This window comes from Macrosteles quadrilineatus, unplaced genomic scaffold (genome assembly GCF_028750875.1).
Source record: "Macrosteles quadrilineatus isolate MER2022 unplaced genomic scaffold, UCM_ALF_1.0 Scaffold_2__2_contigs__length_208266976, whole genome shotgun sequence".
NCBI lineage: Eukaryota > Metazoa > Arthropoda > Insecta > Hemiptera > Cicadellidae > Macrosteles > Macrosteles quadrilineatus.
In genome coordinates this window covers 131,291,403-131,316,058 of record NW_026542595.1, presented here as the reverse complement: position 1 = coordinate 131,316,058, position 24,656 = coordinate 131,291,403, and the positions used below count along the sequence as shown (strand labels likewise).

General features: G+C 35.7%; 2 protein-coding genes and 1 non-coding gene across 3 annotated transcripts in view; 2 read left to right on the top strand and 1 right to left on the bottom strand.

Moving 5' to 3' along the window:
- LOC128987541 (nuclear migration protein nudC) overlaps positions 1-13,314 on the top strand; it is a 119,114-nt gene extending 105,800 nt beyond the window's left edge. Inside the window, exons 5-7 of the mRNA XM_054408439.1 lie at positions 10,839-11,033; positions 11,672-11,874; positions 13,155-13,314. Coding sequence (XP_054264414.1) covers positions 10,839-11,033; positions 11,672-11,874; positions 13,155-13,206 — 450 coding nt within the window. The 3' untranslated portion in view covers positions 13,207-13,314. The remainder of the gene's footprint in view (positions 1-10,838; positions 11,034-11,671; positions 11,875-13,154) is intronic.
- On the top strand, positions 2,419-2,569 carry LOC128988229 (U12 minor spliceosomal RNA). The gene has a single exon (XR_008490353.1). It is a non-coding gene; the product is annotated as a U12 minor spliceosomal RNA (small nuclear RNA).
- Positions 13,315-16,539: 3,225 nt separating the features above from the next.
- Positions 16,540-20,687, bottom strand: LOC128986296 (gonadal protein gdl). Its single transcript, XM_054406587.1, has 4 exons — positions 20,425-20,687; positions 18,786-18,946; positions 17,891-18,027; positions 16,540-17,087 (listed from the first exon to the last, which is right to left on the bottom strand). The coding sequence occupies exons 1-4, from the start codon at positions 20,547-20,549 to the stop codon at positions 16,950-16,952; spliced, it is 561 nt and encodes a 186-aa protein (XP_054262562.1). The 5' UTR covers positions 20,550-20,687; the 3' UTR covers positions 16,540-16,949.
- Between the last annotated feature and the right edge of the window lie 3,969 nt (positions 20,688-24,656).

Here is a 24,656-nt window from a genome sequence, read left to right as displayed (position 1 = left end):
TGCAGTAAAACGGTTTTATTGGGTCTAATTTTGAGAGTCTTTGTATCTGGATGTCTAAACAGACATGTTTTAATAACATTTCAAACTAAATCGCTGATCTTTGATACTTAAGGTACAATAATTCTTACATATCTGAAGAACGTTTTGTATGTTCCGCGTAATTTCATGTTCTGTAACAGTTTTCGTTCACTGATGTCTACTAAACGTTTCCCTTATATATGTAAGGTAAATTTTACAGTTTGCGTTTACTCATTGGTTAAATAACGTTAAAAGCAATGTTTTTTAAATTGTTCTAAACTGGAACCAGCTGTTTAGGGCTAAAATCCTGCCTAAACAGCTGATCTTAGTAACAAAGGTATAGAGATCACTTCCATTGCGCCATTCTACACGGGAGTGATTCTACATAGGCCTATATCCTTCTCTCATATTTGGGCTAAAATACGCACCAAATTTATTAATACTTTCTCATAGATCGTTTTATTATAAAAAATAAAGTTGGTGAATAAACAGTAATAGGCCTAAATAAATAAAATAATCGCATTGTGCATATTTTGAGTGGAAAATTGTCTGCCAGCTGATCAATAGAAGACAAAACTAGAAGGGAGAATGTTTAATCAACGACGAAAACCTTTAAATTTGGCGAGCGTGAGTCGATAATGTTTCTCACCTCACTCACAATCCAATAAAAGAGGATTCCTTCGTGGGCGTATCCGTGAATCCTCTTCCTAGTGCAGATTTACAATACAATATCCAGTAAATGTGAAGGTCAAGTTGTAATCAAATCCTGGTGACTTCTTAACCTTCATTACATAACAATTTTCTGTTTCAGCTCTCGCGGTATGTGTGAGGTTATAATTAGCATCCGAGACGATTTCATGCTACTGCAAGTTGTTATGCGTTTTAGTAAATTTCCCATATAATAAGCTATTACCGTAGTACTCATGCTAAAACCTGGGCCCGGCCGATTTACTTTTCGTTTTAAGGTCCGTAGAGGCCAAAAACACAATCTGTTCAAATTCATATACAGAGTGCACCACGTAAGGTGTTTCAAATTGATTATAGAAAAACTGCAAGGATTAAATAATATTTTTTCCCGCTAAATTGACTCCAATGAATAGCGTAAAACTATTTGTAACTTTTTCCCAAACAGGGTGTGCCAAAAACTGAGGCCCACTAGTTCGAATCTCGGAATTTTCAATTGTAAACATATGTCATGGTATACACAATTTTAAAGGTATTTTATAGACAAATATTTTGGCGAAAACAGAAATTAATTATCTTCTCCATTTCAAAATGGCGGCATTTTTTTTTTTTTTTTTTTTTTTGGGGGGGGGGGAAATATGTTTTTAATAATCTGTGTTTCCTATACCAATGTACTTAGCCCTTCTCCGGTTGAATTTTCTTACTCGTATGAAATTAGCTTTACTGTGATATGCTTGCTACAAGTAACGGGTTTATTTTTATAAAAATAAAAAAATGTTTTTTTCGACATTTGCAAATGCCCATTGTTCATAATTTTCAAATAGCAACATATGTCAAGTGCCACATTATTTTATAGGTTTTAAACTTCTTAACATCTTTGTAATTTTCACTTGCTTTGTATCTCTTTTAGTTAAATGACAAAAAAACTAATTTTCCTATATCAAATGCATGTTATTTGGGTTTAACACTAAATTAAATGGAACCATTATTTCTTTATGAACATATTATTATTAAATTTGGGGAAAAACTATTTCAAACTAAACTAATATTAAAATTTCACAAACAAATCACTTTTAACCCTCCCTGTAGCAGCAAACCTAAGTACTCGTGAAGCTAATGCTATTTAAATAGGGACCCAATACAATATTTTAAGGAGGTATTTTAGTGTAAATCCAATCAGACAAATGGAAATTTGCTTAGTCTGCAGGTTTGCTGCGGCGGTATATTTTGTTTTACCAAAGCTTTACAATGGGAAGGGCTGATAATAAGATTAATTATGTTATTAAATCAGTTTTTATCTATGGTGAAACTTTCACACGCCCACTATTGAAAAAAACCCATTGTACAACGTTTAGCTGTGTATTACGACAACAGTAAAACAGTACACAAGTACAGTACAACAATAGAATTTCTTTACTTGTAACCCCCACAGATAGCACCAGTGCTGCTGTTAGTTCGGGCAGTCGCCGACAGGATGCGCTGCCTACTCTGTCAATTACTTCTTGTATTTATTAACAAATATAAATCGAATGGGCTCACCAAAACATATTTAACTGACCACTTATGTTAAGAAACCGTACTCACTATGTATTTCCTTCGAAAAAATTCCAAACTGAATACTTGATCACATTTAACTCGAGAGTTTAACATTTTAGTTCTCGCAAGGTTCTTGTGGACCCCGTACAATGACTACCCTGGATTGCGAGTTGACAATTCGTGCCTTAAACTAATGAGTAAGGAAAATATAGAGCTTTGGTGACGCTTGGCTCAGCTAGCAAACCTAGCCCTTAATTTTTACAAGGGTACAGGTCGTCCCGTGAGCGGACCGTCTACTTTTACGGTCTGTTCTGGTGAAGCGATTTGCCCGATAAGCGCCTGAAATTAACGTATTACATGTAGTAGAGAGGTAATATGCACAATATCTACGCCGCAGCAAACCTTTACAACATTAGTTTAACGAGTACATAGGTTTCCTGCTACAGGAAAGATAATAAAATGGGTTTAACGAAATGTGAATAGTTAAGTGTAATAAAAATACATTTTCCAAACTTGATCAAAATAAGGTCACTAACAAGCATTTACTTATTCTGTATAAGAATGACATGGGAATTTTAAATTTACAATATCTTAGATTTTTTCCTTAACCATTAGGCGCATAACACCTCTTCAATTTACTAAATTATTGATTTGTTAGCTCCACAAAATGGGTTAGAGAGAAATTACAACATTTTAAGTTGTTGGAGTATAAAATTAGAACCCTTAATTTTTACCCTATAAAATCCCACATAAACCCCCGATCCAATAATCGTGCTCGTACTGGTTCGTGAACTAGTACGACTAGTACGAGTGAATGTATGTTTACACGTTTATAAATACTGAATTTCATCATTGACTATTTCATCAAATTGGTTCAATTTTGCTCGAGTAACTATCGTGCTAACGTACATGTATACAATATATAAATATGTTATACATATGTGTGTTTATTTGAACGAATGTTGTTTTTGCATTAGCATTCCCTACATGGGCGATTCGCTAATAGATCAAATTGTATGGATTAGTTGCGTTGACCGTAGACGGAATGTAAATTTAAAATCGTAACACCAGTATTTATAATAGTACTGTTTATAATTTTGGTTGTCAAACTTTTTTTGTGCATGCCCTATATAAGCTGTATTTCTGACTAAAAATCTAAGAATTTTGGTAGAACATCTAATTTATGTTACGCCATTGATTATTATATTGCTGCACTAGTATGTATTAAGATTCTTTGTGATTTATTTCCTACAAATAACTTCGGTAAAATTTAACTATATGAGAAGAGTCATTGCATTATCGGGTTATCACAGTCTCATATGAAGTACGGTATTCCGAAGGTCCGTGACATTGAGTTCTCGCCTTGAGTTGGTTGTGACTATTGTGGATGTGACAGCCTGTTTGTCACTATCACATCCGCGCATCCTCCTCGCCAGGAATCCCTCATTCATACACAGAGTCTTTCAGGACTCGGGTATTCCCTACGCGATAATAAACTTGGCACATGCATCCGTTCTCATTAATTAAAGTCAACATAATTAGCAGAACAGCTGTTATCTGGTTCTATTCTTAGTGAGGTGGTCGGAACTTGGAAAATTTGCCATGGTTTTAAAATTGTTGAAGATGTGAACCTGTTTTGGGTGTATTTTCTCACGATGTGTTTTGGAATGTTAGGGTGAAACACTTAAATCGGACGATTTTTAGGGGATGGTTAGCTGGAGGATTGAATGTAAATTTACTAGGTGGACGATTTTGTATGGTAAAATAAAGATTTTGATGGCCAGGGAAGTTTTAGTTAAGACTGATTGTTTTAGTTTTAGTTGATTAATTGCGGATTCTACCTAGCCCCAACAAGAATATAGGGTTATCGTAAAAGATATAAAAACAGCTTTTTTAGTCAAATGCATCAATGTTTTTGCGTAATTACTATTACTAGGTGATGTAACTCACAAATGATCAGCATGTGCACTTCGGTTCACATAGCATACTTACGTAAATACCTTTTAGTTCTGATTTATCTCACTGAAGAGTGGGACTGATTAATACTCTATTGCAGCGACAATCCTTAATCTTAGCTACAAGGGGTTTAATGGTAGAGACGGTACAAACACTTTGTATTTCATACAACATCGCAAAAAGGAATCACAAGGTGTTAAATCTGGGATACGCGGAGTTCATCGCAGCATCTGTTGATGTCAGTTGCTCAGCCAATCCAGAGCTTGAGTTAATCCCCTCAAAGATATCTCCTTACTTTACAGTGACAATAGCTGAATAGGTTGCATGAAAACATTTTCACCTCTTTCAGCATATATCTCTAAATCGTCGGTTGTGAATTTGCAGCTCTAAACTCATCTGTCGGTTTCAAAGTACGAAAGTACCTACCGGTACTCAATTTGATCATCAACCGCGGGTCTAGCAGTGTTATTTCCTACGTTCTGCAACCTATAGTGCTCAACTCCCCATGCCAATCGTAAACAGACTTACTATTATGAGTATATTTATCATGACGGGTCCTACATTGACGTTAAACACCAATAGCTGCTCAGGTATTTTTAACTCAAGCACACAGAGTGATTGTGTCCCTTAAGTGTTTTACTAACGCGTATATTTCTGGATATCTGTTGTTATCTTGAAGGTCGTTGCGTATTTTACGGTGACTTGAACGCCGGGAAGTGCGGAAGACGTTATCTACAAAGCCCGTAAAGCGACGCAGGGACACATTGTATGGTGTATTGTCTGGGACTGGTAACTTAACTATTCTTCCTAGTGTTAGTGGCACTGCCTTGGTGCGTAACTGCCATTTAAACGCACTATGACAAGTAATGACTTACTCTGTGGCCTTGGCGAGAATGTAATACACCGTAGTTACATGTTGTCAACCTAAATGTCGAAAAATACAGTGTAGACTCTTGATAATTTAACATTTATGAGACCAGGAATGTGTGGGATTTTTGAAAACGTTCGATTACCTTGTCTTTTCCTGCTTATATACGCCTAGTACGCTGGGCTCGGATCCGGAACAAAATTACACATAATGTTGCTAAGGTGAAGAGGATCGCGACATTATTACATATCTAAAAGTAATTTTTGATTAGCGGGATTCGAACCCAAACCTTGGGGACCGAAGCACTGTGCTGTACCTAATACTGGGTTAGCTTGAATGCTAAATCGTTTAGTAATGTAACAGTCAAAATAATTTTTATCAGTGAGACATGAATGCACATTGAATAGCGTCAACTACAAAATAGACGTAAAAATGTACAAAACCTGCTTTTTCAAGTACCAATATCATAACTTTTATTTGTGCTGAAGGGGTTTTAAGTCGCTACCACCTTTTTCTTGCGCGATAAAATTTGATATTGTTAAAATTGTGCGAGCTTTGAGGTACCTACGCTATATTTTTGTGAGTGAACATTACACTACATTTACTACAAAAGATTGTTAACAGTCCAGTCTCCAGTAACGGAGTTTTAAACTTTAAAAAAATAATACCGTAATTATTGGCTAGTACGAAGTTCAATTTCGAGCATCTACCATAAAAGATTATTAGCGGTACGGTATAACAAAAGCTAAATGACAATACAATTAATAAAGACCAATGCACTATTTGGTTTTCGAGCTAAAGACGAAGATGGTAACAATACCAAACACAGTTAATGGGCTAAACTAACAATACAGTATATCCCAAGCGGAACTACCTCAGTCATCAATCAAACGTTATGAGGCCGCCGCCCATACACAATCAGCTGATTACGATCAGTGCGACGTGACGTCACAGAACAGCTGATTTTGACGTTTACCAGTCCGGCTTAACTAATGACGTATCGCGTCAGGTCGTTAACTCGAAAGGTGAAGGTTTTGGCGTTATTGGCTCATAATTACTCCCAGTTTCCGGTAGTTTAGATTAGTGCCGGTTATTTTAAGTAAATGCCGTTTCTTTGATTCATTGGAAATTATCTTTGATTAGTAAACACTCATAATTCAGTTATTGAACCTTGAACCGGCGTTGTACAGATTAATAAGCAAACATTACTGAAACTCAATCCAAGTAATAGGAAACTATATTTTTTGAATTGTTTAGTAAATTTTACGATCTACTATTCTACTTATTAATTTTAGATTCCGGCTTAATAGCTTAGCCTATAGGTTATAATTGGTAATTTTGTATCATTTCAAAGCCTTCATGCCGACGAATGCAAAACTCTTACCTCTAAGCGCTGTTTCTTCGGGTACAGTAGCTTATCATTTGAAGGCGAACAGTTACATCGTCAAACTCATAAGTCAAATTTCACTAATTTGAGTCATCCCTACCGTCCGAATTTATACGTATGCATACATTTTATTTGATTAGCCTATCAATTAAAATGTATAGTACCTAATATCGAAAAGTAATACAAACAAATAGACTAAGATTATAAATATGGATGGCATTACCTTTACCTCTTAAATGCAACTTAAATACATATTGGAAGTAATAAACTGAAACTCAAAACGCTTGGCAACTACATCCTTCCAATTTCATCTTAGATCCGCCCCAAGTTACATGAAATGTTCCGAAACAACTGGATTGACAATCTACGAGTAACCTTTTTTTATGTTTTTGTGGACAACGAAATTGAAGTCTTATCACACCTTAGCTATTTGTGGTATTTCTGTTGTTTAATCAAGAATGAAAACTGATGTTTTGCAAGTTTGAATCCAAGCACGTTCGGAATTAGCCCAAGACCTTGGATCGAGTATGGAAGGCAGGACTGATAGGTTGGGAGCGACTACAAGTGTGGCAATGTGCGGCAAATTGTGGCGGTAATAAGGCACTGAGAACAGCTGATTTCGTAATATACCCGAGGACTAATCATATGGAATTTTTACACTTCAGTATATTTTTTTTCAATTTTAAGATCTAAGTTTGTAATGCATTTTGCGTATCGTAACGTAAAAACGTGAAGAAGAGATATCTTTGAACATAAGAATTATATTTCATTGCCCATTATGCCCCTGACTTATCATGTAATTTTTTCTGAAATCGAAATGTACCATCTTGGTATATTTACGGTTAATCTTCACACCGGGCACGAATTTAACAATTATTTTTTGCTCCCTCCGTAATCCCCAAACACTGGTTGGACGACATTTTATTTTGAAGCAGAGCAATGCATCACATACTTGACAACTCTTCGACTCCTTTGAAAACCTCAGTGTTTATAGTTAGGAAACACCCGTTTGGCCACCATTTGTAATCTTTCAGCTTGATTCTTATGTGTCCAACCCCTTCTTCCTTTTATAAAACGAGCTGTTGGCCCGTCCTACGTACGGGAATCGAGTAGTCAATTAAAACTGAATATGATTCAGAACAGCTAGTTTACAACTTAGTGGCCGATTCACACACACTGGCTTTGAGTATAGTAGCGACATACCACCTTCCACTGCATAGGCCTACTATCACTTACCGTATCTTATTTTACCACCTTGGCCACTGAAACCTCTAAAATGATCCTTGCCTCCCGTTCTCTTCTATCCCCTGCCATTTCTGGATGACAGGAAGATACCAGTCTGAAGATGTCTTTCACTACTTGGTCTTCCAAGTGGTCGTCTACCTTGTAGTACTCCTTGGAATACACTTTTAAAAGTTGAAGTATCTTCTCTCCGCCATGCAAAGCCTTCCCAGCCCATCCGAGATCCGAGCCTTTTGGTCTACTTTTGGAATGTACCCTTTATCAGGTTTCACACGTAAAGCACTTATACTTAGACGGATTGCATTTATAACAAAACTTGATTATACGTTTAAAATGTTTAGTTCAAAATTACACAATCTCCTGATTACATAGATCTTTTACGGTAGAAAATAAACTGCACTTTAAAGTAAAATAGTGTGTAGGCAAACTCTGACGATCAATATTTTTGTATACAAACAACTTGTAACATAAACATTTCAATGACAGTTAGAAACCAGCTGTTAGTTAAACCAACACTAAAACGACTTTAACTTGTCCGTTGGCTGCTAGACTTTTTGAAAATTAAAACTTAATTTCTAAAAAACTAAAACCCTAAACTAAAATTATGGCTTCGACATTCCCTAGTTCTCAAAATTATCTTTCTTTCAACACAAAAATCATAAAAATCCGTCAAGTGGTTGATTCAGAATCGTGAAATAAAAAAAACCCTGTTTCGTTTTAATATAAAGGATTTTCCCAACGTTGTTTTGTCTTCGATTTTTATTTTCATGTAAATTCTTTCTATATGCCAAACTCCAACTTGCTAGAAAGGTTGTCCAGTCAGTTAGTGTTCGGACATTAATTGTTTGGCTTGCCTTCAAATTAGAAGGTTCTGGTTCAATTCCAAGAGATCGTGTGGATGTTACTGAATCCAGAAGTCATTTTGTTATTGGGCTAGGGCTATCAATTAACGGTGGTATCTAAGAAAAAGTTCGACGTTAGATCGTAGCATAACAAGAGCTTGAGCAGTTCCCTTAGAAAAATCGCTGATAATGCAAATAACTTAGATACACAAGTACAAATGTTTAAAAAAATAAAAGACCCACCCTAACATTTTTATATGATGTTCAGACTTTCGTCTATATGGGGCAAAGCAACGCCTATAGGCGAAACTTCTTTGTGACTGTTCCGTTAATAGAACCACCTGCCCAGACACCCATGCATAGTGATGTAACCGCAATTATCCCACACACACTTAGACACCTGTCCGTCACGTGCGGTTTTCACGGACAACCGCATTTTTGGAACCCGTGTCATTGTAATTGTACAGTGTTCAGCCCCGAGCCTAGGATTGCCTTGATTGCCACGACCTCGACTGTGGAGTACGATGACTTCTGTGCGTGGGGAGAATTTAATTATTCGTAAATCGGTTTCCACTTTTTTCAAACCATCGGTTTCCACTTTTTTCCGTTTTGCCACTATAGGTGCAGCGGTTTTGAAGGTCGTGGGATGTAGACAGATTGTGTTACCGATTGAATTTGTTTAAGGTATTGACTGAGATTTGGAACGCCTATTTATCATTTAGTACATGATACTGCAAAAATACTTCACTTATCACAAATATTGTTGAAGTAGTTCAATATTTGAAACTTTTGGATAACTTCTCTACCAATGATAATTCTGTGTCTATTATTTACTCGGGCAAGTTCCACACTCTTAAAAATTAATTACATTCGTGATTATTGCGAAAATTTGTGCAACATTTCACTTGTAATAAGGCTCATACACTATCAATTATTTTTTCTCTCGTGCCTTAGAAGTAGAATCAAAATTTAAAAAAATTTAAAAACGCCTGGAGATACCATAAATTACTCATATACAAAATGTCGTTTAAATCAGACAACAGGTCTGCAGCCCTGTACACATCGACACACAGACATCACTTTAAAAACAGAGAACCCCAAATTGAATATTTCCACCAAAAACTTAAACTCAAAATTTTTTACAAAAAATATTCTTTCTCCATATAAGTTTACTATGTATGGAGGTGGGTACTTATGTATTATACTGACCACACCTAATAATTATAACCTTACATAACCTAACTTAAGGGTAGTTAGGCTAGCTTAGGTAAGTAAGATAAAATCTTATGTGGAAGTCGATTTATCGGAGTGGTTGGTATAATACGTCAGTCCTATACAAACACAATTCTTAATAGTGTCCTAATAAAAATTAGTGATTTCTGTCTGATCACCAGCTTCTATACCAAAACAAACTGAAACTAACATTTATTGTAAACTACAGTATGTTGTATGACTTATCATCCTTCACTGTTATAGTAAAAATATAATGCTGACACTAGCCCACCCTAGCTGTTATATATCCTACTATAATATTATAAATGAGAAAGTTTAGATGTATGGATGTATGGATGTATGTTTGTGACAAGTGAACGCGAAAAATACTGGTCGGATTGGGCTGAAATTTGGCATGATGATAGCTCACATTCCCGATTAACATATAGGCATATTCTTATTTCAAAAATCCTTTCGGGCTCCGCCCCAGTGGCTCTGGAGTTTCCCATGTTAACCTTATGAGAAATGGAATTATTGAATCTTAACAGCTGTTTCAATTAAACAAGTTGGTTTTGTTCTGTGATGTTCAATAGCATTAAAGTTACAAGGATTACCAACAGGGTGCAGCACTATTATTTCTTTTACATTTATGACAACAGCTAATTTGCAACCAAAAGGTGAGTGAGCGTAGCGAACGAACTTCAACCTGGAGGTGAGTTAGCGTAGCGAACGAGCTAACCTGAAGGCAAGTGAGCGCAGCGAACGAGCTCCAACCTAACGGTGAGTGAGCGTAGCGAACGAGCTCCAACCCAAAGGTGAGTGAGCGTAGCGAACAAACTTCAACCAGGACGTGATTGAGCCATGCGAACGAGATAATCTTGAAAATTAAGAAGTTAAACGGGGCAAAGCCCGCGGGTTACAGCTAGTATATATATATATATATATATATATATATATATCTCATTAAACTATATATTTAATTTGGAGACAGATTTTCCTACAGCTTGTCTATACAAATGATGTCTACTTTTGTATACAAAAATCAACGCTTTTACATAAACAACCCACTAACAATAGTTATTTTCTGTTGCAGTTGAGAGTGCCACTGCCAGTGAACTCTGCAGTCAAGTCCAGAGATGTGTGTGTGAAGATACAGAAACATCACCTTACCGTCGGGCTGAAGGGGCAAACCCCCATCATAGACGGAGAGCTTCAACATGAGGTGAAGCTAGAGGAGTCTACCTGGGTATTGGAGGATGGCAAGGCACTGCTCATCAATATTGAAAAGGTACTGGTGTGAGCAGAGACTTAGATGTAAAAATGGGCTTTAGGGTTTAGAATTTATAAAATGTTGTTCGTATTACACAATTTTCTGAATGGAAATATTTCCATCCCGATGTTGATGGATACTCATATTTATCTAACATCGTAAAGATTGGGAGCAAACTGGAGTAGTGGTAGTGTGTGGGACTCTAGTACGCAAGGTTTCTGTAAGGGGAATGATCCTAGAATGAGTATAGGAAAAATGATGTGGTTGAAAATCGGGGTGTGTTAGTGTAAGCTTAGTAGTTAGCGTCCAAGCCTGTGATGCACGAGGAAGCATTCAGTATTCAGGGTATTGACATATTTTGAAGGGTTTTGTCCGTTTGCCCCTAAAATGGCTTTTGATCCTTTTACACAAAATGTCACTGTCATAGACACTAACTACGAGGCTTCCACAATCACTTATTGTAGATTAGTGATCTTCAGGGGCAACCATGTCAAAACTGACAAAACGTTTTAAAACTGTTAAGAAATGTCAGTGAAGGAAAGTCTTTTGTCAATTTTGACACAGCCGTCTCCCGAAAACTACAAATCAGTTGTGAACGATTTCAGTTTATTATTGTTTTTATATCATTTTAATGAATTGGCAACACTGTGTTGTAGATCAACAAGATGGAGTGGTGGTCCAAGCTGGTGATGACAGACCCAGAGATATCAACCAAGAAGATCAACCCAGAGCCTAGCAAGCTGTCAGACCTGGACGGAGAGACGAGAGGGATGGTGGAGAAGATGATGTACGACCAGAGACAGAGAGAGCTCGGCCGACCCACCTCCGAGGAGCAGAAGAAACAGGAGATGATTCAGAAGTGAGTGGGTCCGTTATAATGAGGGTCGCAACTGTTAGTTTCTCAATGAAAAGGATGGTGATTGGGATGGAGTACTTGGGAGGGTGGTATATTGGCAAAAATTAAAAATTTGAGTGGTAATTTAGTGTGCCACATCAGATGGACTGCCGCTACATTCAGTTTAGTTTTAGCTCTTACATGGTAGGTTGGGTCAGGTTAGATAAATATACATTGAATATTCCTCATTTACATCATCTACATTTGCATAGGGAAAATTTCAGTAGTAGCGGCTCTCATTTAGGAAGACCCAGTGAGTTTTTACTTTCAAAGTTAGAACTAGACACTCCATTTTTTTCATGTGAAAGTTGCATCCATATATCAAACCATAAACCGATTTTGAAGTAAATAGTTGAATTGAACGACAAATGTTGTTCTTTACTTAATCCACTATACTATTCTAGCTGGTTCCCAAACAATGTGCGACAATCGGTCTTGTAGTAGCTTATAAAGAAGTGAGGGGAAATGAATGCTCACACCAAGTATATATGTAATAGGGGGTCATCACCATAGACGACAGAAAGCTAATCGGAGAACGCAACTACTTGGTGGTCTCTCACACTGTCATCGGCTACTATGATGAGACAAATCGAAACATTGGGGTAGGAACTAGCTAAAATGTTGTTAATGCAGTAAAGATCTTGGCTCTTGTGAGATTTGATATTGTTGTACACTTTAATTAATAACAAGCCTGGCCTCTTAGTTGAACTAATTGGGTGATAAATCTTTGAAGGGATTGTGTTTTTATCTATATACCTAATACAATAGGGTTTTCCCTGTTACCTCCCTTTCCCAGCTGTCCTACTTAACCTATTTTTGCGATTGAGGTGTCATTATAAAGCTTATGAGTCTGCGCACCTTCAAATTAGCGATAATTGCGCATCCTAGTTAAAAGGATAAATTTCCTTGGCGGCATCCCCCCCTCATGTTTAATTTATTTCTAGAATCTGAACTGCTAATTTATGAAAATTTATTTTAAAGTTAAGTAGGCTACTTTTTGACAACTGTGATCTTATTGAGCTGGATAAATCACTGTTTATATGCCTAGTGTAGATCTAAAATCTACACATATTTTTAAATAGTAGTTCTATTCACCTATTATTAGTTCTAAACAAACATAACTTTGAAAATGAGAATGGATATTGTACTGGATTAATTTTGCTTTGGAACCCACTAAACTGCACAACTTGTGCAAGGCTTTGTCTATTATAATACAGTACCTAACAAGATTTATTCATTTTCAGGTTCATGGCTCAGCATCCGGAAATGGACTTTTCCAAGTGCAAGTTCAACTGAAGCTCAGGCACCCAGACTGATGTGATATTTTCTTAAGTGTTAGATGTAAAACCTTGCACATTTATTCCGTATGATTCTGTATTATACTGTTTTTATATGATTCTGCAATTAGTGTTTTTCAATTCTTGTTCCTTACTTTAAGCTTTTACCATTGAACTAGACCATGATGATAAAATTTGTTGCCAGTTTTAGTGTAAAATTAACGTTGTAATTGAGCCCCCGACCAATGAGTGTGCTGATGTATCATGTATTTTTGGTTCATTTATGTTGTATACACCAACTGTTTAACCAAACCACACTGAAATCACAACCAATTGTTAACAATAACATCTAAAGCCTTATTTTGCTATCTCAGTAAAAAAAAAACAAAGGAAAAAGATATTTTTATCATTGCCTCCAGAATTGATTATTGACAATATAAATAGGTTAACATAACTTACGTCGTCAATCCTAAAAATAGTCTATGGCGACTAGTATCAAAACATCAAGGTTTCATTGTCGAGCCTCTTGCCTCTTAAAAACATTGGATGTCCCAATGTTTTTAAGAGGCAAGAGGCTAGATAATGAAACCTTGGTGTTTCAAACTAGTCGCCATAGACTATTTTTAGGATTGACGACGTAAGGTATGTTATCCTATTTATATTGAAAGGAAAAATATTCTCTTTCAGTAATAAGCACACTCTTTAACAAGTTTACTACCAACACCAAGTTGAAGTTGTAGTTCAAGTTCGTCAACTATTGATGACACTAGACTTCAAGTCACTGCCCTAACCTGCGGGCCAGATTTCCCTTTTGGACCAAGCTTATTGAATTAAACATACCCACAGACCAACATTTTCTTTTTTTAGCGAATTTCCCATATAGGGAATATTAGCGAATTTCCCATATAGGGAATAAGCTATTACCGTAGTACTCATGGTAAGACCTGGACGCGGGACCGATTTTTTTTTCCGTTTTGAGGTCCCTAGAGGCCAAAAACACCATCCGTTCAAATTCATATATATATATATATATATTTATATATATATATATATATATGTGTGTCCGTCAGCACGATAACTCGAGCAAAAATGATCCGATTTTGATGAAATTTGGTACAAACGTGTAAACGTACGTTTATTCGAACGAGTTCGTGATCCAGCATGATCGGACCATGGGAACGGGGGTTTACGGGGGGTTTTATGGGGTAAAAATAGGTTTTTCCCATTTTTGACCCAAAAAACATCAAATTTAGCAATTTCTTTCCAAACCATTTTGTAGAGCTTAAAAAAACAAGTAATTTAGTATATTGAAGCGTTATTATGCGCCTAATGGTTACGGAGAAAATTCCAAAAAATTGTAAATTTAAAATTCCCATGTTATTCTTATGGAGAATAAGTAAACTGTTGTAGTTTGCTTTTTTGTGAACATATTTTGATCAAATTTGGAAAATGATTTTATTTCTTACTAACTATTCACATTTGACAAAAAACAGTTTTACCCTCCCTGATGCAGCAAACCTAAGTACTTGTTAAACTAGTTCTATTTAAATCTGGAATAAATGTTATATTTTTCAGTAGACATTTCAGTGTAAATCCAATCAGTCAAATGGAAATTCGCTTAGTCTGCAGGTTTGCTGCAGCGGGGGTATTTTTTTTTTTTTTGTCAATTAGTCTGAATAATATCTATTTACATGAAACAGCAACAAATAGAAATCAAAATCATGTATTTATTAGATTTGTCTTATTGTCCATTATTAGTATGTCAATTTTTATCCATGACATAAAAAAAGATTTTTCATCACTCCTTACCAAAAGTAACTATTTTTGATAACAGCTGATATGAAAGAAAGTAGTTGTTTCCCAAGCTCTAATTTAGAGCGAGGGAAAAAGGAACAGCTGATTTTCCCTTGCTCTAAATTTACTTTCCCTCGCTCTAGATTAGTTCTCCATTTATCCACTATGTTCGCTATAGACATCCCAGAAACAAAAGAACCCTGGGCCTTTTCAAGCCGTGCAGGTTTGAAGGGTAGGCCACACCTACCGGCGCGAACCACGTGATCTTTTCATTTCTGCGCAGGTTGTTAGGTTTGTTTTAATGATTTAAATCAGCTGTTATTAATTGTCGCTTAATCTAAATCTGTACAGAAACAGACATTAGTTTGTTTTGCTGTGTTTTTAGCATAGTGCATGTTTGAAATTGCTCAGAGTATTTCTAACATTACTGATAATTTAATGAAAACTGCTTCAGAGGTAATTAATGACCTCCCACCAGATAAATTACGGGAGAGATAAGAAGAGGAATACAGAAAGCTTCTAAACTGGTACAAATTACAAAATATTAACTCTTAATTAAATTAAGTGACAAAGTATAAATTTATTAATATATTTATTGAAAAAATCTGCAATTATGAAACCATATGTATGTTGTGAAGTGTATTTTCAATGATAAAGAGTGGTCTAAGACTATTTTAATACTACTGAGATATGTTATTCTGTGCGTGTGTATTTTTGCGTTGTGATAAAAAGTATCGTTCATAACTCGTACTGAAAGCTATTTTCCGACACTTGCTCCCGTCCGAGGCACGTGAAATTTGGAAACTTGAGCACGCGTCGGAAATGCCACTTTCGGTCCTAGTAATGAAATATACTATTTCAATAAACACACATCAACTCACTTGAAGAGGACTGGGTCAACTAACGCATTGAGACCTGTAGAAATTTTTTAGTAAGAAAAATGTTGCCGATTGTACAGAAAAAAATCGGCCACGTGAAAACCACAGCTACAGGATATTTAGGGGTTATTCCATTAGAACTGAAACTAACAACCTATTTGATAAAATAAATCGTACATTTGTGACAAGATATTAAGTGTAAACATGCTAGCGTCAACAATAGTTTACGTTGGTCCAGTGAGTTTAGACCAAGTTGACGCCGGTCCGTGTCAAAAATCCAACATGTCGGTAGCGAAAGGGGCTCAATAATTTTCCTTACTAAATTTATTTTCTCACGATTTATGTGTATCCCAACAACATCCTTATAATTCATTACACTTTACATGCGTGTGTACTACATTTACTTGAGGCTACAAACAATTTTGTACATCCTATATGTTTCCTATGCTCTGGTCTGTTGCTATGGATGTTTTTTTAATACTTTTGATAAAGCTTCCTTAGATTCTCATCCCACCAGAGCACTCTTTTCAAATTTTTAGTACGGGAGGATAATATTCTCAAATTACTGAATGCTCCAATGACTGTCAAACTAGTAAGCTTACTTTTGTGATCACTGAACACAGTCAAATGTTTCTTACTATTGTATGGAATTCTGGGGTTACAATAAAATTCTGACTAGATATTAAAACCACATTTTAATTCATAAAAATCTAGTAAACACACTAGACTTTAATTCATCATAAATGCAAACTCATTATACAATACTTAGTCAAAACAAAAAATTAATCCCGTTGAATTTAATTATTAAAAATTTAACACAGGAATTCCATTGACATATTTTTCCTCACATATTTCAAATTAAGCTTTATAAATTCCCTAAGAAACTAAAATTTAAATGACAAACAAATTTTACAGAACTCATATTCCCCATAAATAATATTTTTAACTGAACCAATTAAATACAGCCCCAAATATTCCAGAAACACAGCAATAACACTTCCAACAAAGTATTCACTCCACAAAATTGTTTTTTTGGTTTTTCTTGTTTTGGTGAGGAGACCAGGAACTAGTCGCTCACCGTGAGCCAATGCTAGGGAGGCAACTGCATCTGACTGAGACGCAAGATGAAGTCTAATAGTCGGATCTGCACCTGTATCTTGACAGGGTCGCTGGTCACCTCAAACCCCGGCACACCAGCCATTTCTAGGATCCGCTGTTGGTCACTCACCTATTAAACAACACAGGTTGTTGTATTAAAATGTTAAGTAGTACAGTAACGTGTTGGTTAAATTGTTATCAGTCTGGTTTTAGTCGTTACCCAGTTGTATGAGTGACGGTTCCAAGGGGAGGGCTGTAGAGGCTAAAGCCCCCCCCCCCCCATTGGACCCTGGTAGTATAAACCCAAACATACATTTTGTTATAAAAACGTAACGGAGATTTTTGAATATAGTTACAAAAGAAACCTTAAATATGGGTTTAAAAATAGCAAATTTGCAGGGAGAGGACCCCCGGATCCCCTCCTGGTGAGGAACACCACGGTAGCCCCCTCCCCTTGACAAGGCCCTAGAACCGCCACTGGTTGTTACAGGTAAAACCTATGTTTGACTAAATAATTGATGGAAAATAATTGAAAATATGTGCAATGACCCAAAAATATTAAAAATTATAGCCTATTAACTATTCGTAAAAACGTATTATAACTGTTGGGTTTTAAAGCCTGTCTCTTGTAGTTTCCTATAGAAAAGCAGTTGTTAGCTAAAGCGATTGTGGGATATGATGATGATGCACCCATTCTTGGCACCATCATGATCATCCATTCTCGCAAAAGATTTTAAAATCCCTCACAACCGAAAGGATATTATTAACGTGTCCTGCCAAGGGAGGAAACGTTTTTAAGGTCTCTTGGGATCTTGAAGAGTGAAGACATCATCATATACCGCAACTGTGGCAAAATTAAAATAATGTCTCATGATTACATATCATTGTCAATATGGTGAGAAACATATTTTATCTTTGAATTTTCCAACTAACCTTCTTGTCCAATTCTGTAACTAGCTTCATGTCAAACAGTTGCATTTCCTTTTTATGGGACGCTTGCATCAGAGAACGTTGTTTTGCCTTGGTTTCCTCATCTAATTGTGTGTTCATCATCAACTCTTGCAGAGCCACTATCAACGAAACAAGAAATTAAGAGATAGAGTTGAAAATAAGTTATTCTCTAAGACAAAGAAGAACACTAAAATTGCCTAATGAAAGTACCTGTGGAAAAAAAGCCACTTGGCTTAGGAATATATGTTTGAAAGAATGAAGAGTTGTGAATAAAGTCTGTTTCCTAACAAAAATGCCAAAGGTGTGAAATCAACATTAAAGACCCATGTAAATTAAGTACAATACGCTTATTGTGGAACTGTTTTAGTGTACCTAACTTATTACTTTTACAGATTTGCGTGGTTTGTTTAAGCTTTAACAAATAACTACCTTTGAGAAGTTTTAACTGCTAATTTAGATTCATATGCCTACCTAAGTGTATTAAATTTACTGTTGCCTAAATTACCCTTGAGGAATAATTTTGAGAATTGTAGCATGAATTTGAAGTTTACAACTCTGGAAGCATTTAAGTTAGGCCTACGGTATCTTGATTTCACTTGTTATGAATCTGATTTTTGAAAGTAAAAATTTACATGTACTGTACATCAAAAGTATTAAGGAATTTGTTTACAGTCATTGTTAGGTACCTATAGTTTGTGTTTATCATATCAGAAAGCAACCAATTAGAAGCATTTCATTTAAAGCTGAATCAAGTTATAATCTAGTCAGCATAATGTTTGAATATGCAAGTCATTTACTCTATGTAAGTTAGTATGGACAGAGCTATTCTACTCAATGCAAGTAAACACAAATTTATCCTAGTTAGACTGAAACTCACGGGTGTGTTTGTTCATGAACTGAAGTCTCTGTTGAAACAGCTGTTTCTCTGTCACATGTTGAATGTCCATCAGGTTGTCAACAATTCCAAACACTGTGTTATCCAGTAGAGACTCTGCTAGACCACACAACAATTCGTTGGGAATCCTCTGTTGATACTTTCTGGAATACAATAACATGTAATAGGCTATGTTCTGGCTATTTTATAGGAATCGGAAAATTCCCTATTGTGGTCCTTGCTCATTGTGGTCTCCAAGTCATGATCTGACAATCTTGATTTAAACCTAAAGTTAGGTACGGTAACTTACAGCAGAATGGAAACTAGCAAACTATTAATAATAACTAACGTCCTATCTATGCCCAAATCCCTGACAGAATACAGGGGTACAGTTCTGTAGAGAACTTAAAATATACCCTATTATTTATTAGATGTAATAGGATATTAGTTGGAAATATTATAAATGGTTCAAAATGATTTTTCTGTTATGAGCCCTTTCAAGAAGAGCGGGTCATCCACTACTCTCGTTACAGTGAGCTGCAGTAGGCCTATTTGAGTTACCTATGTGAGTAAAACTTAGTTCAATTTAATTTACGATACAAATCAGGTAAAGCCTATTACCAAATGTTACTTTTTTAACTCATGAAAAAACTTTTTACAAACTAAAATACCGAATATTTAACCTAAACTGTACTGATCTAACCTTACGGCCGCAGCACAGTATGAAAGTACCTGAGATCCTTTAGTTAAAGTTCTTAATAGCCTAATTAGGCTAAGTTAATAGGGTGGGGTAACTTATCTCATGTTCTTTGATAAATTAATTAATATTATATATCACGTGAAAACTTCTTCCAACTTACAAGAGGCTTTAAGTAAAACTTATACCAATTGAACTAATGTACGGTATTACCTATTTAAAACTTTAATAGGCCTACTTTAACTTGCTTTACTTTTTAAAATAAATATCCAACTAACTTAAGTACAGTAGACTCCCTCTTATCCGGACTTCTAGGGACCAAGGTCAGTCCGGATAACGGATTTTCCAGTTAAACCGACACCCCCAAAAACTCGTTAAAACGGACTCTTCAAACTTACTGTGATATACTAGTTAAATTTAGGAGAGCATTGTGTTTAGACACGTGATCACTGGTCTCATATATCTTTCCCATGAGAACCGTCGTTTCAGTGGGCCTACTGCCCACTTCCTGCCGATCTAGTCTGGTTAAACCAATGTGCTGATAACAATTAATTGTCTAAAGAGATGTCAGTTCCGCCGAGTTTAGTCCAGTTAAACCGATGTCCGGTTAAAAGGTGTCCAGATAAGAGGGAGTCTACTGTAGCCTAAGTTACATCGGATAATACCGTAGGTTCTCTGCGGAACTGTACCCTAGAATGATATTGGATACAATATTTAATTTGATTTTCATAAGCCTATCAAATGAAAATTTTGTCCGATAAGCTTAAAGCCTACCGTAGCCAAGGTTCTCGGTGGAACTGATAGGCCCCAAGTTAGGCCTAGGTACCTCTGTGATATTAAAATGACAAATTAGGCTAGGCCCTACTGATAAGTTGGGGAAACAGTCACTATGTGTAAAATAAGCCAAGATAAAACTAGGATTCAACTAGGAGGTAAGTTACTTACGGAGGTAAATCCTTTGCCATTATCTGAAGTTTTTCGTTTAAAAAATAGAGTTTTCTCTGTAAATCTTCAGGACTGATGTCGCTAATTCCATCGCTGCCAAATCCGGGAATTAAATCACTAGACATTATTTTTGGGGCTAAAAACTGAGGATTAAATTTTGATCAAAATGAAAATAACGAGTGACCGTCTTTTGCTCGTAACACAGATGTGAGTTCAATAAATATAGTTTATAATAAGTGTCTGGTTAAAAGTATAAAATTACTTTTTACCAGATTTTTTAATTCCACCACCAACTAAAGGTCCTTTTTGTGCAGCCTTTTGTTTAGCTTCAGCCAACGCCTTTTGCGTTTCCTTCTGTTTTTGCTTTAATTTCATATCCTCTTCATCCATTTCTGCTTTTTCTTTCTTCGGCGCTTTCAGTGGTTTCTTCTTGCCTCCTTCTCGACTAGACATTTTAAATAATTAATTCAGTAACCACGCTATAAAAATAATTATTTCAATTTCAATTTTCAATTCACACGAACGTATTTCATAACCTCACTGTTACAAAATTAGGATAGGAAAAAGAGAAAGATTAAGTCGGGCGACTCGCAAAGCACGAGGAACGGAGGATCATGGGAAAAACGTGGGAGGCCAGCGGCCAGGCCATTAGAAGTACTGTAATTATTTTGAATGACCAAAGCTCAAGAAAGTAAAAAATAAATGTGATCGGTGCCGTAGTTCCAATGGGGACAGCTCACTTACTCTACAGATCATAGACTATACGAGCTTTTTAAATAATATTGAAGGTTCACTTGCACTACAGGCTCGTATACTATACGAGCCTATCGAAAATAAAAAGTAAATGAAGAGGGTTCACTTACTCTACAAATCATTGTGCCTATGAGCCTCGTGTATTATATTTAAAAATACAGTAGAAAGGTTCGCTTACTCTACAGATCATAGTGACTATGAGCCAAGCTTACGAATTATTTGATAATTAAGGAATCGGCTCGTATAGTATACGAGCCAAAATAATGAATAATATAAATTATAGGAATAGGCTCGTATACTATACGAGCCTGCAGAAAAATATTAGATGGCTCACTTGCACTACAGATCATTGGCACAATGATCCGTAGAGTAAGTGAACCCTCTTCAAAATATTAGATGGCTCACTTACTCTACGGCTCATTTAGCTACTCGTTGCGCGGTTTGCGTTCGTGAAACTCTAGGCGCTATGCCCGGCTTCGACTGCTGCGACTGCCTACATAAGTGTATTGCATCACCTCAATTATTTATTAAAACGAAATAAATATGTATGCACAAGTAAATTTATTACATTTTTGGACTGAATACTTTAAAAATGGAGGGAGCATGACTTTTATGTTTAATTAAATTAAACGTTATAGAATAAAACATATTTTGACTAATATCAGGTTATATAATACACACTTGAATGATCCAGATACAGAGCTACAGACAAAACCTGTGGTCCGATTTAGATTAAACTAGTGTTGTACCTGTTGCTCGAATTCGAGAAATTGCGAAGCATTACAGGTGTTATTTTAAAACGTATAACGGTCATAATTTCCAATGCCTTTATAAAAGTCGGCTCAAAGATTATGGAAATACTCACGATGTACACAACAGTTAGATATTATAATCAAAATTGTTTGTAAATATCTTATCTTTGTTCAAAAGTTGATCTTTTTTTTAGAGTTTTCTACAATATTTTCCAACTCATAGCCGCATTAGTTCTCTATAATAGCAATTATAAATGAAGAAAAAACAACATTATTTATATTTCTTCTACTTGGTTGTATTCTATGACTTTCTTATGTTTCCATTGTTTGCAAATCGTCTCTTTCAATGATTGCTCAAGAAATGTAGCACAGTGTTAATTCAGTTTTATTTTTAGTAGGCTTATATCAAATTGTCCAGGACTTCTCGCTTTTTCCATTGTAATAAAACACCAACCCAAGTATCGTCTACAGATGCAATACACCAAAGATTATCATCACGTGCAACACGCCTATATACAATCTCCAAGAAGGGGTAAAAAAGGCAGAAACCAACCCATACAATATAGACATAAGTTAACCTATCTAACCAATTTGACGTTACCTGAAGATGGACTTATTTTCAAGTCCGAAACTATAGAAGTGTAATACTGAAGAAGGATCACTTGACGAAGCCAGGTAACTTAAACCATTTAGCTTAAAGGTATACAAGTTGGTTTCATACGAACATTTCATGCACATATGAAATCTGTATAATTAATACGCGAACACGAAGTTTGTCGGTTGAATCCTCCACCATTTCTTAACCGATTTTATCCACTGACGTCTCATTGGAAAGAGCGTGTTGCGTAGATTTGCAAACTGGCCTAAATTTTTTGAAAAAGTCCCTTGGCCTCTGCCACAGTGGCTTTTTAAGTTCCCATGTTATCCTTACGAAGAACATAATATTGTTTACATCAGCTGTTTAATTTAATTGTGTTCTTTGTTTTTTCAATTCAACGAAACGCATTGGTTACATTAACTGATTTTGTGGAAATTAAATATCTATCTATATATTTATTTGAAACTGTTTTTCTTTGTCATAGCTAAATTGAGAGAACGGCTGGGCGTAGAAACTCGGTAGAGGTGTCTAAAGAAAGGTCTTGGTCTGTAGATGAGCCATCAAAAGAGAAACGTGTAAAATTCCCTTGGGGCTCTGCCCCAGTGGCCTTTAAAGTCCCATCCCATGTTATTCTTATGGAGGAAAACTGGGTTTTTGTCCCAGCTAATTTGAGAGAACGGCTGGGTGTAGAAACTTGGTAGGGGTCTCTAAATAAAGGACTTGGTCTGTAGATGAGCCATCAAAAGAGGAAAGAGGTAAATTCCATTGGGTCACTGCCCCAGAAGCCTTTAAAGTTGCCTCTTCAGATTTGTTTACATTACGACCATATGCATAATTCTAAACTACTTTTTTTAATGCAACAGCTGTTAATATTTAAATTGTGATTTATTGAATTTGTCAAACTGAAGTACAGTATTTGCAATGGATTTTTCTGATTTTAAAATTGATTTTCTTCTGCATCGTGTCATGTTTTGCAATATAATGTTCTATTACCAAATCAGTGGACAATACTAATACCACAGTAACATTTAAAATTATTTCTTATGGAGTTAACTTATATCTATTGTATGGGTTGGTTTCTGCCTTTTTTACCACTTCTTGGAGATTGTACGTAGGTAATATTCTTTGGCATATTGCATCTCTAGACGAAACTTGGTTTGGGGTAATTAATACAATGGAAAAGAGCGAGTAATCCTGGACAATTTGATATAGGCTAAAAATAAAACTGAATTAGAACACTGTGCTACATTTCTTGAGCAATCATTGAAATAACCGATTTGCAAACAATGGAAACATAGAAAAAGTCATAGAACACAACCAAGTAGAAGAAATAGAAATAATGTTGTTTTTTTTACATTAAAAACACGAAAAAAAGATCAGCTTTTTGAAAAAAGATAAGATATTTACAAAAGATTTTGATTATATCTAACTGTTGTGTAGATCGTGAGTATTTCCATAATCTTTGAGTCGCCTGTAATGCTTCGCAATACTGCTCGAATTCGAGCAACAGGTACACTAGGCTAGTCTATATATTAATTACGAAAGCCGATTCTTTGCGTCAAAATTGTGGGCGACTGGGTAGTCGTAGAACGACGGGAGGGGGTTCAAATTAAAGGTCTCGATCCCGTGACGGCGGGAAAAATAGTGAAATTCCCCAAATTTTAACACAAAATTAGATATAACCTTTGACTTAGTCAATAATATAACGTAAAATGTTCTCCATAAGAATAGCATTAGAAGCCATTTGTATGTTGATTTTTGTTTACCTCAATACAGCTGATCGTGATTTATCATTAAGCCAGTAAGCAATATTACATTTGGATTTAACTCATTTGCCAGTAAATTCTGCAATGTACTGTATACTATATAAAACCAGGGATGACCTTACCTACAATTGAGACTTTTTTCGTTATGTCTTAGAATTTTGAAATTAATTTTACTGTGCAATTTGCAAATTTGTGTATTTGTATGTAAATTAGCCAAGCGCATGAAATTTAGTAGAATCGTGGGAGATGGTTAGGTTAAAATCAAAGTAAATGGAAGTAGAATGGCTGAAACATTTAAGCTTTGGTTTTTTTAAACATATGTTCACGAAGTTTACAAAATTATTTTACTTTGATTATATTTCT